This window comes from Vipera berus, assembly GCF_964194415.1.
Source record: "Vipera berus genome assembly, chromosome: 2".
In the NCBI taxonomy this organism is placed as follows: Eukaryota; Metazoa; Chordata; class Lepidosauria; order Squamata; family Viperidae; genus Vipera; species Vipera berus.
The window spans coordinates 58664397-58682843 of NC_138203.1; the positions used below are offsets into that span (position 1 = coordinate 58664397).

At 38.9% G+C, this 18447-nt stretch overlaps 1 protein-coding gene across 1 annotated transcript; it reads right to left on the reverse strand.

Annotated features, from left to right (window-relative positions):
* Nucleotides 1-11399: 11399 nt before the first annotated feature.
* On the reverse strand, nt 11400-18035 carry HINT1 (histidine triad nucleotide binding protein 1). The gene is made up of 3 exons (XM_081316246.1): nt 17872-18035; nt 15420-15524; nt 11400-13630 (listed from the first exon to the last, which is right to left on the reverse strand). Exons 1-3 carry the CDS (start codon nt 17980-17982, stop codon nt 13466-13468), a joined length of 381 nt encoding a protein of 126 aa, XP_081172372.1. The 5' UTR covers nt 17983-18035; the 3' UTR covers nt 11400-13465.
* Between the last annotated feature and the right edge of the window lie 412 nt (nt 18036-18447).

An 18447-nucleotide genomic window follows, 5' to 3' on the forward strand; every position in this document is an offset into this window, starting at 1 on the left:
TTCTTCAAAACTCTTTTGAGGAACTGGGATGTAGAGAGGGGCAAGTAGAAGCTCTCTGTCAGCACTGTTCCAATCCAACAATCAAGTTTCACAGAGGAGGTGCGGTGGAACCACCAGCTAAAGATGAGGGGGAATATAAAGAGGCATGCCAGCATGGAGTTGCTGCAGGGAAGGAAAGTCATAGACCAGATTAGTGAAGCCTTATCTACTGATTCCCAAGGGAATGCAGCCAGTCTGGCAAGATTCTTGTAAAATAAGTGACCAACAATAAAGAAACTGTGTTGGCCTGTTCAAGAAGTTGTTCTGGTTCCTTGCACCAGATAGAAGGTATAAAATGTATCTTGAAATGTAAAACAATTATTACTGCCACTGGGTCTTTTTTGCATTTCAGTATTAAATTTAGTAGAAAGGAGTTTCCTGACTGACATATAGCATTCAGGCAATAAATGCTATGCACAGTTCCTCTGTCAATATAGGGGTATATTTTATGATTGATGTAAAGACTACTTAAATCAATAGTACAGTATCCGTTTCTGGTTCTCCTAAACAGGATTTAAATTCCATTCCCACCCCCTTGATCCTGAACTTAAAGATAAGTGCAGAGTATATTTATGGAGAACATGCTCCAGTATGGATTGATCCAAAATGTATGTCCTTTAGTCAACTGTCTCCAAATGCCTATTACTTACCAGTAATGTTCCAGCCATACAGTATAACAGGAAACTATCTACAGAATAAGTTCCTTAGCAATGTACTCCAGAATTGTCTCACTTGCTATAGTTTGGCTGCTTCAGCGTCACCGATCAGAGAGACACAGCTTTAATGTTTGTCAGGCTCAAGCTTGCATTGATACAACAAGGCTATCAAGGCAATATCTACAAGTTGCTCTGTAGAGTGTACAGTGACAACTGAGTAGCAAAATGTAAGTGCAGACTTTCAGCAATTCTCTTTTACCACAAGTGGTTTAACTCCCACTCCAGGAACAGTATGCAGTCATCTGAGATAATTACAGTACCTGTCTCACATCTGGATCTCAGGAGGAATTTCTTTCTGCTCATTTTGCTGTCAGAAAAAAAAGCCTGTCAGTGTGGTCCAAAGTTACATTCCCTATTAAAAGAACTGTATTTTCAACACTCAACCCAACAGAGGCCCTTAAGCACAGAATGAATATTCTGTGAATACCCTACACATACCGTGCTAGCATTTAATCATGGCAATTTTGTGAAGCGTTTGTTGTGATTCAGGGTCAGCCTGTGGGTTCGGCAGTTGGGTCGGACGACTCAGAGGAGGAGGAGGGGGGTGTTGAAGAGCTTGCTGATGATGGCCTTGAGGCTCCGCAGAGCCCTCAGCCAGGCCCCTCCCACCTGGTCACGACGGAGACCCAGCTGTGTGAGCCTGACAGTGTGGATGAAGATGACCCACAGCTGGCCCTGTTCAAGGACGCCCGATGCAGGAGGCAGTCAATCAGGAGTAAACAGAGGAAGGCAATGGGGCACCTCGGAAGGAGGCAGAGAGAAGCCACGCCCTGAACTGTATAAAAGGGGAATGTGTGGGAGGGCTGGCTTGCTGAAGGCAACCGCTTGAATAGTTCCTGTTTCATAGCTCCTGTTTCATGGTTGGTGTCTGTTTTATGTGAATAAATTTGGCAGGCTTTATTCCAGCCTCTTGCTGTTTGTAAAGGGGTTGTCCCTGCTTTTTCTGCAGGGCCGGTAGCAGGCTGGTACAGAACAGCGTTCCAGAATGACTGGATTCCCTTCACAGCTTCAGCCAACAACTTGATTTCATTTTAAAGCTCTTCTGTCAGTCTTTTCCCTCAGACTGGCTATTTCTCCGAGACTGGTAAATTTCATTACCTGGCTAGGTAACATAATGTTCTCTATTTAGGCAATGAAATGTCTGCAAGCAAACAATGGAGCTCCAAAGTTTAACCTTGATCTACATATATTTTCTTATACTGAAATCCTTTGTCTTTATTTATATTAGAACAAAAAAATAGTGCAAAGGAAATGCGAAGTGTCAGGCTTTACAGGCAAGTTGGGCAGTAAAATCTCCTGACACTTAGCTCAAGTTCTCAGCCTGTTTTGACAGAAGACTCACCAACATGGCTGTTATTTATTGTAGACAAGAAGAAAGCTATTCACACACAGCAGTTAAATATTCGGCAGGAAAGTTTATATTCTCAAGGGTATCTTGAATCAGATAGATATGAAATGATTATATAACACTTATCTCTAGTTTTGGAACTCCTGATTCTTGCTTTCCTTTTCAGAAAACTACTTTTGAAGTAGCAATGCTATTGATGTATAGGTCCTATTTTGCAGTTCTCCATTTGAAGGTATCTACTTGAAAAACTGCCTAGGTCAAGTTCAGTTTAAAGATAAAGTATGGGATAGAGTAATGCTTAGTTTTCTCTGAATAATTCAAACTGGGGACCAACTTTTCAGACTTTCCCACCATGTTAAAATGTGTATCTATTATTTCCAAGTTTTTCTCTTTACACATATTGATGTTATAGTCAAGGTGTTACATAAGTGTAAAGTATGTGTGATTTTTGCTGTCATTTGTCTTGTTTTGGGTGTGATATTTTCTTCTTTGGGGGAATGATTAATGCCTTCTTTTTCTCTCTGTGCATGTGTGTTTGTGTGCTTTCAAATCAGCTTTTTTATTTCTGCCTGGACCAGTCCTGGCAATTTTACAGAAGTGGTTGCCTCCTTCTAAGGGAGGAGTGTCTGGGCCAAGGTCACCCAGCTGCTTTGTGCCCAAGGCAGGACTAGAACTCACAGTCTCTCATGTTTCTAGCCTCATGCTTTAACCACTACATCAAACTGTGTCTATTGCCTTCCTTTGTGTCTATCAAATATTCCAAAATAGTTGCTTTTTAGATATTCTTCACTTTTTCATTTACTCTTTTGTCATCTTTTTTCTTTTTCTATTTCTTCTGTGTTTCTCCAGTTTTTCTTAAATATCTTTGTAAAATCTTCTTTTAATAAAAGATATTTTAAAAATAAGAAAACTGAAGAGAAATTCAGTCTTGACTTGGTATCTTCAAGTCCAATTCAGACAGATATAGTTACACAACCTTTCACAATTACTTGGAGTTATAGGAAGATCATAAATATTAATACAAAGTGCCAAATCAGTGGTGAGCTTGTACAATTTTCTAGATTTTTTTCAGCTTTACCTAAGTCAAAGTGAGAAGCATTTTTACTGCATAGTCCTTCATTCACTTAAGCAAAAGATAATATCCATTTCTTCACACAATTGAAGTTGTAAGGTTGAACCAGACAAAGAAAAAAACAGTTCTCCAGCTAAAGGTGTCAGGCTCATAAACAACTACCATTGGGTTTAAGGCCACCAAGTGTCGTGTGTGTGTGTGTGTGTGTGTGTGTGTGTGTGTGTGTGTGTGTGTGTGAATGTATGTATGTATGTAAGGATAAGCGGAAGAATGCTTGGCTTTAAATCCTTAAAAATATATTGAAGAATCCTTGTATCATTCCACTAAGTAGATAATCAACTGTTGTATATGACTGAATTCTTGTCTGCAATAAAGATCTTAATCTAGCTGAAGCATGACTATTAGCCTGCTGCCAAGTCAGGCTGAAAAACTGACCTAAAACTGAAGTGTAGTTTACTGTAATTTATTGCCAAATCCTGTTGAAGAAGTCTGACAGCTTGATTAACCCCCTTCTGATTCAGAATAGTTTGGGTTTAAATAACTACATGAATTTTTGTGGCACATCTAAGAGCTACCTTTGAGGAGCTGATCAAGCAAGTGACCGCCAGCCAACAAATCCATCACTTATGAAAGGGTTAGTGTTGGGTGCAAAAATGATGTTATGGGCAAGAATGAAAGAAGCTTAACTGACCAGTTTAAAGACAGACTATCAGATAAAGTGCAAGATGATCTCATCTATCAAGGCATCCAAAAAAGGTGACAGCATTAATCAAGAACTGTCTGAGCATTGATGGAAGACTTGAAGAACTGAGTTTGAGAAGAAAGCAAAGGTGTCACAATTCTTTCATTGTCTCCTTCATCCTCTACCCATACAAGACTAACTTTATGACTTCCGGTGGCTGTGCGGCGCCGGAGACAGCCTTCCCGGGCTGCCCGCGGCTCAGCTGAGTGATTTTCGCCCGAAACAGCGCCGATCAGCTGTTCGGGCGAATTTGAAGCCCCCTCCTCGGGAGAAGAGGAGGGGGTGAGGCCCCAGGTAGGGGTCGAGTTCTCCGGGGCCGCCTGAGCTTGCAGCTTGGGCGGCTGAAGGATCGAACTCCCCCGTAGCCTGGGTCGCTCCCAGCTGGCCAGCGCCTCTGCTCCTGATTTCATGGAGCAGAGCCAGGCGTCTGCGACCACCCCTGCCTGAAGGAAGGACTATGGATTAAAAGGAGCAGGCAGAGCGGTACAAGAGGAAAAGGTGAAGAGGATTATTTTATTTTACTCTCGAGCTTGATGGACTTTTTTAAACTTTAAGTGAAAGTGCGTCACAATTGAAAGTTAAAGATGGCGGCTAAACCTCCCCCTAAAACTCTTCGGAGTGGTGGATCTTCTCCGGTGCAACAATCATCATTACAGGCGTTGCACCCTCCTGATGTATTGACACCGAAGGATTTACGAGATGCTTTGGATAAACATGCCCAGGTACTTTTGGAATCAATTAATCAATCAATTGGTGATAAATTTGCACAGATGGAGGAGAAATTGAAGAAGTTGGAGGAGAGAATGGAGGAGAGGATGGAACAGAAGTTCAGGGTGATGAAGGTAGACATTTTGTCTTCAGTGTATAAAGTGGCTGAATGTGTGGAAGATTTGGATGAAAAAGTGGAAGATTTGACTCAAAAGAATGCCATATTAGAAGCAAAAGTACTGGAGAATGAAGATTTAAGAGATAAAATGGATAGAGAATTGAGTCTTGCTCAATATTTCCAGATGCAGTTTGCCATTAGAATCAGAGGTTTAAAGGAGAATATTAAGGAAGATCTAAAGCAGCTGGTTTCTGAGGCTCTTGAAGTGGTATTGAATCAGCCAGCATCCGAAATAAAAGGAGGCATGGATAAAGTGTTTCGTGTGAATTCATGGATTGCTAGACAGAGAAAGTTGCCTAGAGATGTGGTGGTTTATTTTGCAAAAAGGGAAATTAGAGATGAAGTTATACAAGCTGCCTATGATACTAAAGTCGTGATTGCTGATCAAGAAGTTCTGGTTCTAAAAGAAATTCCTCCAAAGATTTTAAGGAGAAGGAAGGATTTTACATTTCTTGTGCAAGAGCTCAAGCAACGAGATATAAGGTTCAGATGGGAGATCCCAGCTGGGTTGATGGTGATGCATGAAGGTAAAAGGTACCGTCTGGTTACTGTGATGCAAGCGCGTGATTTTTACAATAATGTTTTAAAAGCAACCCCATTAACACTTCTGGAAGCTGCAAAGGGATCTGGAGAAGGAGAACATCAAGAGGCTGAAGATGGACAGACAGAGGAGAATGGTGCTGGAGGAGATCAAGTTATAACACCTTTGGATGATCCCAGAGAACAGAGGGTGACGCGTGCTGCTTTAAAACGATCAAAAAAGATAAAAGAACAAGAACAGCAGAAGTCTATGGAACTTTCACAACGTACTTACAGCCAAGTAGTGGGAGGTGGGAAAAGATTTGGGTGAGGAATGTAAAATTTAAACAAGTTTGAAATCTAAGAGAGAATTTTTACAAAATGTTTTATAGATGGTATTTAGATTTTAAAAAGCTAAGTATGTATCTGAATCATTAGCCTAAATGTTGGAGGTGCGGTGATGAAGACGTAATATATTTTCATATATGGTGGACTTGTAAAAAGGTTAAGGCTTTTTGGATAAAAGTCTGGTGGAACATACTAAGTTGATGTTGAATTTAATTACGGCAGCAAGACTTTTGATAGGTTAGTACTGGAAAGAGGAACTGCCGACCATAGAAGAGTGGGCTTTAGAGGTTTCCGACTTGGTTGAAATGGCGAAGATTTCGGCCTATTTGCAAGATTACTTGCAGGAACGCTATATTATGGAAGGGAGAGAATGGTTTGAGTTTATCCAGAATAAGTATAGGGTTAAGAAGTTTTATATTTGAATAAGGCTTCTTTCTTTGTTTCTTTTTCTATATTCGTTTTTTTATATATATATTTAATATTACTAAGGTTTGTTTTATCCTATATAAGCTAGAGAGTGATAGATTTTAGAGTTTATGGTTGTTAGTATATGGTTGTTTATGATTGTTTTTTTTATACATACCTTGTATTTAGCTCTGGGAAGTCGGGGGGGGAGGGGGGGAGGGGGGGGAGGAAGGGGGGGAGGGAGAAGGGTGGGGGAGGGGGGATTTTCTAAGGGAAAAATTGTATGTTAAAACTTTTCAATAAAAAAATAAAATAAAAAAAAGACTAACTTTATAACCTAACTGAAAAAGTTATAAAGTAGCAGAACCTGATAAAAGTTATATCAATGCACATATGGAGAACCTGACTTCACAAATAAATACCCTGCTAAAATCATTACCGAGGCATAACAAAATGTCATTATGAGTAAAAAGGCGTTTTTCATGAGCAGATGTATGACTTGTTAGGTAATGAAACAGTTCCAGCCTTCTAGGCTCAGAAACTGAAGCAACCTGCATGATGGCCCAGACATGTGAGGTTATACAACATTCAATTGTCCCTATTACCCTAGAAAGCCAGTATGGCATAGGATACAACTGTAGGCCATCGTAGATTTTGGCATCATTGATTCAGATGACTCACAAAAATAGGCTTTGCCACTCAACTTCCTATTCATGTTGAAATTATTGACGATTTACACTTATGTTCAGGACTCATCCCAGAGTGCTCAGACATTGTACAATTCAGCATTGACCAGTATCAGGAGACCTACCATTTTATTAGACTCCACACTGTATTTAAATGTCCTGGTAATTGATTAGCTACAATCCACATATTCATTGGATCCATGATGACATCATCTTTGACTTCCCAGAATGTAAAGCTTATAGATTACAAGGACTTCCTGTTCATTTAGTAAATGCACTCTCCAACTTACCCTGTTGACTATATGGATAATTCTGATATGTTTACAGCAACAAGATGGCTCAGCGGGTAAAGATGTTGAGCTTTTCAGCTGGAATGCTGACAGCCAGGGTTCAAGACCCGAGCGCCGCACAACAGAGTGAGCTTCTAGTAGTTTGAAAGCATGCAAATGCAAGTAGATAAATAGGTACCACTTCAATGGGAAGGTAACATAACATGCTGCCCACATGACCATGGAAATTGTCTTTGCGCTGGGACCTTCAGTCTAGAAACAGAGATGAACACCGTGTCCTAGAGTTGGATACAGCTGGACAGGGAATCCTTTACCTTGATGTATTTGCAAAGGAAGAATCACAGAACTGTCGTCCCTGTCAGTTCTATGACTGCAAAATCAATCTTATTGATTCACACAAAATGTCACTACTTAATGTCAAATACAATTTGGCCTGTTTAAAGAAATGTAATGGTAAGAACCTATAGAAAGTTTGAATCCCCTTATGCAGTGGTGGGATTTAGCCAGTTCACACCTGTTCGGCAGAACCAGTAGCTAATTTTTTGTTGCCCAGGGCCAGAATGGACTTCTGGAACCAGCATCCACACAGAGAACTGGTTGTTCACATATTTGAATCCCACCACTGTCCTTATGCCATTTGACTCCCACCACCGCCCTTCTTGAAAAGCTATTTTTCAAGAAGAATAGCTTTATATATACTCCATGAGTACCAGCTCCTGAATTCTGTAACCATCAAGGATTACTACCTTCAGACCCTTATTTTTGAACTCTTAGAACAGTTGGGGAAAGCGCTCAATTTACCTACAACCTGAAGGGAGTGGAGGTGCAATAAAATGCTTTTGATTGTAAATATTGGAAGCTAGTATAAATATCTGCATCTTTTGATCACCCGCTGGCAAAAGTAACTTCTAAAGATTCACAAATTATCCATTATTTTCTGGACAATACTTTGATTAGCTATTTAAACAATTTGCTTTTTTTCCCCTAAAGCTCCTGACCTTCATGCCAATCAAACAGTTCTTCAATACTTCCCTGTCAGGGCCAGAATGGACTTCTGGAACCAGCATCTACACAGAGAACTGGTTGTTCACATATTTGAATCCCACCACTGTCCTTATGCCATTTGAATCCCTGTCAGCCCCACTTGAGAGCAGACCAAAAATCAACTTCACAGGAAGGTAAAAGTATTTTTATTGGTATTAACTGTAATAACAGAAACTTGCAAGTCTGAGTGTGCTGTTTCTCTTCCTCTTCCTCAGTGAATTAGATATGTCTACCTAAGCTGCTTCTGAAGGTTATCTGGCTATTCTGGACTTTAAAAATACTTCAGTCCCCTTTGCCTGGGGCGTATCTCTGTGTATGTCTGTCAATGTCATCTTCTCTACTCTCCACGCCTCATCATTACAGTCTTTAAGCTAATTTATAAAAAAAGTATTGTTGAACACTCTAAGTTGAACTATTTGGAATTCATATGAACCCAGCATCTAAGTTTCTGAGATCTTCTCTACATTTTCAGTCATGTGCAGATTTGGAAGCAGTTTGACCATTTTTACTATAGAATTTGTCCTAATTTTGCTGTTTTGACCACACAATTGAAAATAATTCCAATTTAGAATTCCAATGAGATTCTGAAGCTCATCAAGCCTTTCTTCAGTTCAAACAAGCATTCATTTCTTGGATTAGCTTTCATCATACAAATCCCATTCCTCTACATTTTTTGGAAACTTATATTAATGCAACCTAAAATTACATGTGCCCTTTTTGCAACCATATTACACTTTTGGCCATCTCAATGCCAATTGAAAGTGATTGCTAATAAATTTATCTTCCATACTTGCAGCAAAGTCTGGTTGATACCATTAAACAGCAAAATGCCACCTTTGTGAATATACTGAGTTATTAATTGCCGTAATAGATTGTTATAAACAAATAAACCTTATCTGCAGTTACCTATTCTATATGATTTCCTTTGTTCCTTTGTTTTTTACCAAAGCAGTTGGATTTTGAACCAATGTTCAAAAAAAAATGTTCGATAAAATAACTGCATTTTACCTACCTTTTATTTTAGTTTTGTGTGTGTGTGTGTGTGTGTGTGTGTTCAATCTTGTCTATTTCTTTGAGGCTACCTGGACAAATTCCTGAAATTTTCTTGGCAAGGTTTTTCAGAATTGTACGGTGGGTATCAGTAGCTTTTTTCTTCTTTTGTACACATGGTTTTTCTCTTTTTGTTGTTAGTGTTGGGTATTTGTTAATCTGTTTTTTTCCCTTTGTTTTGTATTTTATCTTTGGTGATAAAAGAATAAATATGTTTAAAAAAAGAACTAGCAGCTGCCATTTCACATTTTCGTTTATATAAGGACATTAATAATAAGATTCTATCTAGTATAGATTACTCATAGTCTTTTGCATTCACTCTCCAGTGAAATTTCTGTCATTTGCTGGAATGTGTAGTCTGTTTCTTCAGCTATGCTCCTATTTTTAAGACCAGGGGTCCCCAAACCCCGGTCCATGGACCGGCACTGGGCCACAGCATGCCAGAAACCAGTCCACACAAACAAGCAAAGCCCCATTCACGAGATGCAGGCAGTACATGAAACCACGCCCCCTCCAATCCGCAGAAAAACCTCTCTTCACGAAACCGGTCCCTGGTGCTCAAAAAGTTGGGGACCTCTGTTCAAGACTATTCATTCCAGTTTCAGTTTCTGTGCAAATTGCAACTACAGTAAGAAAATTCCATTAGAGAACCACAAAAAATTAATCTTATTCTGCCCTCGTGTGGTCAATCTGAAATAACAACGCCTTAGACATGCTGATAAATTCTGCCACTACAAGAAGTAAATTAAGCTTTGTTGTTTTATAAACATATCATATATAAAATTGAATAAATTTAAAGAGCTATTCTGATGTTTTAGCACAACTCCTATATGGGAACAACAAGCAAATTAAAATATTCTTAATTTTAAAAAAGTTAATATGGTTAATGGAAATATGGTTCCCTGACATGATTAGCATTAAAGTGTCATTTTAATACAATTTCTTCTTTGCATTATGGCTTCCAAAATGGACACCTAAAATTGCATTTTATGCATCTTCTTCATCCCTAACTGATCTGTTTTGGAAAAAAAATCATTGATTCTATCCAGTCTTTGTTGTTTATTAATATAACTTTTTTAAAAATTAAAACATTTTCTTTTCCCCTTCAAAGTAACTGATGCCATTATAACATTTATAATTTATTTTCGTTCAGAATTACAGGCAACCTGTCTGTATCGTTTCATCCAAAATTTTCATTTTCACAATTTTTTTTGAGACATACTTGAAGTCCTGCAGACTTAGTCACAATTATTTTTTATGAAGTTTTTACAAAATTACAAAATTGAGCTATTTTCTTGGTTTGCGAGATATAAACTAGCCAGAGTAGATTTGCACACCAGAAGCCTCAAAAATATTTAACATTCAGCATCTGCTAGATCTTCAGGTGGCTGGGTTAAGAATGTGGTAATGAATAAAACTAGTGAACATGGGAACTTGATACGCGCTTTCCACATGCTGGTCTTATCATTACACTATTAACAAAGTCTCCTCCAAATAAACTTAGACACAACTGATTTTTTCTTGGCCAATTATTATTTTTTTCAGCCTTCAAGACAGGCTTGACTCCTGGCAACTGTCTGGAGAAATCCCAGCAATTTTCTTGACAAAATTTTGGAAATAGCTTGCGATTGCCTTCATCTTACGACTGAGCGAGCCATTCACCTAAACTCATCAGCTTTCTTCATGCTTAAGCTAGGATAAGAACATTCTCTTAGTTTCCAGATCAATGCTTTTAACCACCAAACTGGTTCTCATAACTAAGTAAGCCTAAATATCTAAGAACAGAAATTTCCTTTTTTCCTATTGAATTTCCTAAGAATTTGTGGGGAACAGGCAAATGATGAAATAAGTGCCGTGGCATGCCTTCTGCTCTTTTTGTATGTGATGCCAATGTATGTATCTGTGCCAAGGGAGAAATTTGCAATGTGATGTTGTGATCCTTTTTTCATCATTTTGATGCAACCGGCATTGTCTCATTTGTGTTACTTTCCATAGCCATAAAGACAGTTTTGTCTGTTTGGGGCTTCCTTGTTTGATGTCTTTCAGTATTTCTGTAAATTATTTGCCATGACCTCAATAATTTATGATCAAACAAGCAGTGCATACTGTGTATTTCGTTCATTGGTATCCTGAATTAGACAAATCTGGACAAATTTAAGCAGTGTCCAAGGCAGGCCATCTCTGACACCTTTAGTAATTCACATATAAAAGAACACACCTGCAAAAATTGTACACATTTCTTCCCAAGCTCTTTAGATAAGGAAAAGTCCAGGCTGGGCAGGGATGAGGAGTGGAATATTTTTATTACTAGCTCAGGCTTCTAATTACAATTACTGGGTTTAACGGATCTCTTCATTTACTCTCAATCTCCATGCCTGACTTGAAGTCCATTATTTTCTGTTTGCCATCTGCAAACGGCATTTTCAATCCATTTCTTTCTCCCCATTGTGAAAAAATAATCCTGTTTTACTTGTCTATGTACTAAACCTTTGCAAATGAATTAATGATCATGCAGACTAATATACTATCACATAAAGTGCAGACTTACAAAAATAGGTTATTCAGTAACAATGCACAGACAAACTTCTCCAGTTTTTTAACTGCTGCACAAGCATCATAGTTGCATGCAGAAATTTAGACACCTGGTCAATTTGTATATTTCAAACATTAAACAGAAGCTGCCACAACCTCTCCATGTATAGTTAAAAGCATAATCTTTCTGCAAATTTGAATGTGTATTCGTGACTTTGGGTGAATGAATATTTTTCAGCCCAAACTAAATTAGCTGTTGTTGAGAAAAAACTGGAGAGAATACTCCTGAAGTGGGACATCAGTCTAATAAACCATTCATAATGAATTGTTAAAACTAAAACTCTGCAGAAGTAACATCTGTTTATCATCCTTTTGATTTTCATCTCAAAAAAATAAGTAACTGTTTTAAGCTTCCCTACTATAGTCAAACTGAATCTTGTATAAACGCAATCTTGAATTATTTCAAATATAGCAGAAAATATGTTTTCAACCTTGAGCACTGAGTTCCAAAGACTCTACTCAACGATTTCAGATCATGGCACTAATAAAATGAACATTTAATTTTAAATGATGGAAAAATAATGGAGTGATTTAATGGAATAAGGCAAAACTGTTGCAAGTTCTCCCTCTTGTCTCAACAGATTCCACTGGCCATCTACCCCTCTAACTTTGCCAGTGCCATTTTCTCTCACTCACTGTTGATGAACTAGCTTGTCTGCTTATTCCTTATTACAGGGGTATCACTCGAACCCTTTTCCTACCAGCTGTCCCATCCCCCTATTCTTTTCAGCACTTCCGCATCCGTATTTTAAATTAATGTTCAGTTTCTGTGGCCACCCATCTGAAGTCTATGACTCTATGCTCAGCTGCCATCAACATCTTTGGGTTTTGTTTTCATTCTTACATCCCTTGTGCCCCTAATAAGAGTTTTGATACATGTACAGAACAAAATTATTCTAGATGCAGATCAAAGGATCCAATTTCAGTACAACATATAATCTTTGGCACATGGTTACATCTTTCTTTTAATCTGAAATGGCATTTTGATTTACCTACACATCCATAATAGCTAAATCCTATTGGGTGGGTGGATATTTTGAATTCTGAGCATGTTGGGGGCATTCAGAATTGGATGCTCTGAGAGGGAGTTTGTCTAATTACAAAATAGCTACCACTGGAAGCTTGGCAAGCCTCTAAATGCTCATTAACAGAGGAGTAAAAAAAAAGCTGCTTCCTTTTGTCCTAGTAGCACCCCCTTGCACTGTTAACTCAATATGTAAAGATTTGGTTACACTTTAGAATATATTGGTTTTTTTCATAGTGTGTGTGTGTCGGTATTGCATTAGTCTCAGCAAACAACAGTATTTTGAGAAGCAAAAGGAAAACATCCAGGCATATAAAATGCTACTTTCAAAGTAACTCCTGTGCATTTCTGCTTTAACAAATACCATGAAAAAAAAGATTAAAATTTAAACATGTGATTACTCCCAGTACAACTCACACTTTCTTTTCTAACATACCTGTAGTAACATTACAACTTAGAAACAGCTCTTGGAAAGCTTCTAGTGGCTGCATCCACAGCTTTTAAGAGCCGAATATAGCAGAGTCTCAGACTCTACAAATTTATGTTAGATAATATGAAAGTGGGAAAAAGAACCATTAAGCTTAATCTTTATTGACTTATGGCCAAAATTATAACTGTGTTCCACAAAGATTAATGTTTTGGTATTATTGACAGAACAAGTGTGGGGTCTATTCAACAGACTGAGGACACTTTTCTTCCCATTCTTAGCCTGGAGGCCAGCCCATCTGACGTCCCCCAAGTACATGGAGATGCACATGATAGACTGACTGGGCACCATCTGGACCTTCATTCACAACCATTCGATATCCTCTGCTCAGGCCTAATTCAGCTGCACATTTCTTGCCCACAATGATTAAATGGCCAAGAAGCTGAAAAAGAAAACCAAAACACAGCATTTTAAGACAAAAAAGGAAAAAACAGACTCCATAGAATGGCCAAACCAAAATCAAATTAGGTATCAAGAGTATATGTATACAGTACAGTTTTAACTCACCAAAAGTGGGAAAATCACCCAAGGTGTGGAACATACAGTATAAAAGGGCCAAAGCAGCTTGCGTATTCAGTCATTTCTCAAATGTTCTTTAAAGCAGATTTACTTACCGTTACACTGAAGATTAGCTCAGAAAAATGACAGCAAAAAAAGGGGAGGAGGTGAAACCTAGTTCTTCCTTTTTTTAGACTGGTAAAAAAATGTTTAGAGAAGATGCAACCTATACTCTCACAGCAACATTCCCTCATATTCTATTGGAGGTTTTATAACTAACTTTTAAAAACCATTCAAGGACAAACTTGGAAAAAGTAAGAGGCTTGGGAAAAGTAAGAGACAGTCGGACATTTGCATTCTTTTAGAGGGTCCTTGAGGCCACCTAGAGGTTTATCTGTGTCATTAGGATCACTTGAGTATTTTGAATGGGTGTGGAGCCTTCTTGGAACAGTTTAAAGGACTGTGCTATAGACCAGAGGTGTCAAACTCGCAACATCACGTGACGTGTCACGACATATCACTTTTTCCGTTGCCGGTAACAGAGTGGATGTGGTTACGGTGTGACGCATCCGGCCCATGGGCCGGCAGTTTGACACCCCTGCTGTAGACTGAAGATGATGATGTCATATACCTCTTCCTCTGTTGAGAGAGGACCGATTAATTTAGACATAGATGGCCTCTTTGACCCCTCTTTTCAAACCAGCGGGTGTCTCTGTATAAAATGTGGAATTGCTTCTTCAAGAGTGGCCTTTGTCATTTAAATGCAGATGGACTGTTGAAATCTTGTCCTGATGGGTTTGTTCTCTTAGCTTAGGGCTATTAATTATTAATAGAGGCTATTAATAAATATATTACCCATTGCTGCTACTGTATAGGAATACAGCACAGTACAATTACCCTAAGACTATATTGAAAATGTAACAATAGAAAGTTAAGTCTGATTGCACTGTATTATTTACAGAAATTCTAAATGTTTATAACTGTAGTATGCAATCAAATAAACTTTGTTTAGAATATGCAATCGAAATAAACTTTGTGTAGAAACTTAACAATGATAGCACTGGTCTTCACAGTTACTACAAAGCAATAAAGTTTGACTGAGTTGTCCAGCCACAATTTCTATACCTATAAGAACTATCCAGATTTTACTATATTCCAATTTGTTTGGACACTTATGCTGAAATTGATTAATGTTCTTGTAACAAGAATTGCTATTCAAGTTTTGGATCCTCATGCTTAACTTACATGTTATCTCAGAAACCTAAAAATGAAAATGAAAAATGAGAAAAAAAATTGCCTAACTTCTCCAAGAAATTCACCTCTCCTCATGCTATTAATAGATTCCTGCCCCCGCCCACCCCTATAAGCTAAGAAAATAGTTTTTTGTTGACAAACATGGAAGTAATCTGGGGCAGTCTTTTGTTCTTTTCAAATAAATTCATGCTTCTTAAAGCTTTGAAAAAAACCTCTTGAAAACTGAAATGTCCGTTAGTATTGCACGTATAATATAATCACCTTACATCATTGAACTAAAACTCTTGAGCTTTTGCTGGTTTAGAAAACATACCAAAACATACCATCCTTCTTCAGATCTCTCAAATTTTAATTTAAGTTAACTTTTCTTTTGAAAATCTGGCCATTTAATAAAAAGATATTTTTTTTGCAATACTTACAGCTGCATCGGTATCTTCTGCTTGAGATATCTGAGCAATATGTTTCTTAGGGATCACTAGGAAATGAGTTGGAGCTTGTGGAGAAACATCATGGAACGCAAGGCACTGAATAGAAAAAGGCACCACTTTAGTAATAGCTTTTATAAAATGAATATAAAGTTTAAAAGAGCCTTGGTGGAGCAGTGGGCTAATGCCTCCTTAAGTAACACCAGCTGCCTGCAATTAGTGCAGGTTCGCATCCCACCAGGCTCAAGGTTGACTCAGCCTTCCATCCTTCCGAGGTAGGTAAAATGAGGACCCAGATTGTTGGGGGCAATTAAGCTGACTTTGTAATAATGCCGCTTGGGGGGGTGTGTGTGAAAGCCCTAATAAGCAGGCATATACATAGAATGAAGGCTACTGCTAAGTTTGTAAAGCCGCCCTGAGTCTTCAGAGAAGGGCGGGATATAAATGGAATTAAAAATAAAATAAAAATAAAAATAAATAAGCATATGAACTGAAAACAAGTTTTTAGCTGGCCTACTTTGTATGAAATATTATCCTATGCTGGCCTCTCCTCTCAGTAACAATAGTATTTTAAAATACAATTAACAATTCAAGCAAAACTTGATTAGGAGTTATGGACATGAAGACTGTGAGAAATATTTATTTATTTATTTATTTATTTATTTATTTATTAAATTTATATACCGCCCTTCTCCCGAGGGACTCAGGGCGGTGAACAGGGCACATATAAATAGCAAATACAAAAATTAAAAAGAGAATTAAATAATCGCCCAGTAAAACAATACAGTATAAAAACCCATTAAAAACCCTAAAATCCCCCCATCAGGCCAGGCCAGCTTGTTCGAATAAGTGGGTCTTCAGACCGCGTCAGAAGGAGCGAAGGTCCGGTGCCGTCCGGAGCTCGACCGGCAGCTGGTTCCATAAAGCTGGAGCGCCCACAGAGAAGGCCCTCCCCCTGGGGGCCACCAGTCGACATTCCCTGACCGGAGGCACCCTGAGGAGGCCCTCTCTGTGGGAACGCACAGGGCGGACTGTAAGATGGATTTGTTGAATTAGTCACAACTTTTTAAAAATGTAGTTCTACTGGGATCCTTAAAAATAACCCTGCTCAGAACAAAAATACTTTTTCCAATCATAAACTGTGAATACAGACAAGATTGTAGGCAAAATAGAGCCATAAAGTGGAAAGTATCAGAATGTCTTCAGAAGCCCTAAGGAAATCCTAAATAAAATTGGTGCAAACCAATTTTATTTTATTTTATTCCTGGGTTTAAAGGGAAGTGACAAATCAGGTACTTACTCCCCCACCATTAGTCTGTTCTCAATTACCTAGATATTTTTCAACCATCGGGCCCTTGTCTTTGCACTGTATAATTTAGCATACAGCTAGCCTTGCAGGAATATTTTTTCCCCATGTCCTCATAGTTTTGTTTCACCCCAGATGCATAATGAATAGAACAGGGAATGTTATTTACTACCTTGCACTTCAGGGGGAAAGGTGCAATATAAATAAGCAAATGATTTGATAACTGGATTTGGTCATTAATAGATAATTCTTTATTTGCATCTATGCAAATGAATATGTTCTGGCATATCTTTTTTTAGCTTGTCCTCAGCAAAGCAGTGAAACCATTTTACTTTGTCTTTAAATATATCACTGTTTTCTCCCTTGGTCAAACCTAGTCCAAGAGTACAGTAAAGGTGTCCAAAACCTGTTATCAGTCGTTGCTTTGGAAAAAAAAGTCAAATTATTTGCTTATTTATATTGCACCTTTCCTCCTGAAGTGCAAAGTAGTAAATAGCGTTCCCTGTTCTTTTCATTATTCATCTGGGGTGAAACAAATGAGGACATATGGGGGGAAATATTCCTGCAAGGCTAGCTGAATGTTAAATTATACAAACACCTTGCAGAGACAGGGGCCCAATGGTTGAAAATTATCTAAGTAATTGAGAACAGACTATAATGGTGGGGGAGGAAGAGCCCTGATTCCTGCCTGGTTAGGATTATGCCATTATAAACAATGTTAAGAAGTTTAATCTTCAGAATAGAACACGTAAGATTCAGGGTGGACCATTAATTGCAGATAACCTATCCGCCTTGTCGTTTTGGGGGGGAGGGGAGGGGGAGGATGAGGGGTAAAGGAGGCAGGAAAAATAGAGCCCCCAAATGCAAAGACAGTCTACCCTGGCGAGAAGAGGGAAAAGAGGGAGGCACTCGCTTTGCTTGGCACTCCACCCACAGGCCACGAGATAAACGATCCCGTCAACGCGGCCACTGAGCATGGCTCGAAATCATGCGAATGCCGATTCAGCGTGGCACTGCGGCCAAAAAAGGCAAATAGATCTGGCCAATTGATTTATGGCCGCAGCCATGCAAGCGCGTGCTCGCCATTGAGCGGAGGAGGAGGAGGAGGAAGAAGTTCCGAAGTCGCCCCCGTTTCCCCACCTTCTCGTCCTCGAAGATGATCTTGGCGGGGATCTCTTTACGGATGATTTTTCCGAATATGGTGTCTCCGCCCGGCTGAGCCGCCTGAGCCCTGCAAACCTCATCAGCCATCTCTGCAGGAGAAGCGCCTAGCGGCCGGCCACCTCTCCTTCGGGCCTTCTATAACCCGGCCCCACCCCCCTCGAACTGACCAATAGCAAGCGTAAGATGGGAAACAAGCGGCAAGATGCTGATAGAGCCACTCGTTTTACCGGTCGATTCGCCTGCCCGTCATTTTATTCCGCCTTCGCGTCTTTTCCCGAGGAACAGCAAGTCAGAGGCGCAATCGTATGATGCGGCAATAAAGTTGTGTTTTTTTTACTTTTAAAATCAGGTTTTTTAAAAAAAAAACTTTAAAAAAAAAACTTCTGGGAAAAATGCCCTGAATGAGTTCAGCGTTTCTCATAAATTATTACAAGGCTTTATAAATGTCGCCTTTTCATTTCAGTCATTTATTCACCTTCTATAGTAATCAATGTTATTTTAATGTTTCTCTAACTAGCATTGCATCAGACAATTCTACTGTTTCCGTGACAT

Coding starts and splice junctions, on each gene's coding strand:
- HINT1 (XM_081316246.1), bottom strand. CDS start 17,982: ATGGCTGATGAGGTTTGCAGGGCTCAGGCGGCTCAGCCGGGCGGAGAC. Junction 15,525..17,871: donor TCATCTTCGAGGACGAGAAG/GTGGGGAAACGG, acceptor TTTTCTATTCAG/TGCCTTGCGTTCCATGATGT. Junction 13,631..15,419: donor CAGAAGATACCGATGCAGCT/GTAAGTATTGCA, acceptor TTTCTTTTTCAG/CTTCTTGGCCATTTAATCAT.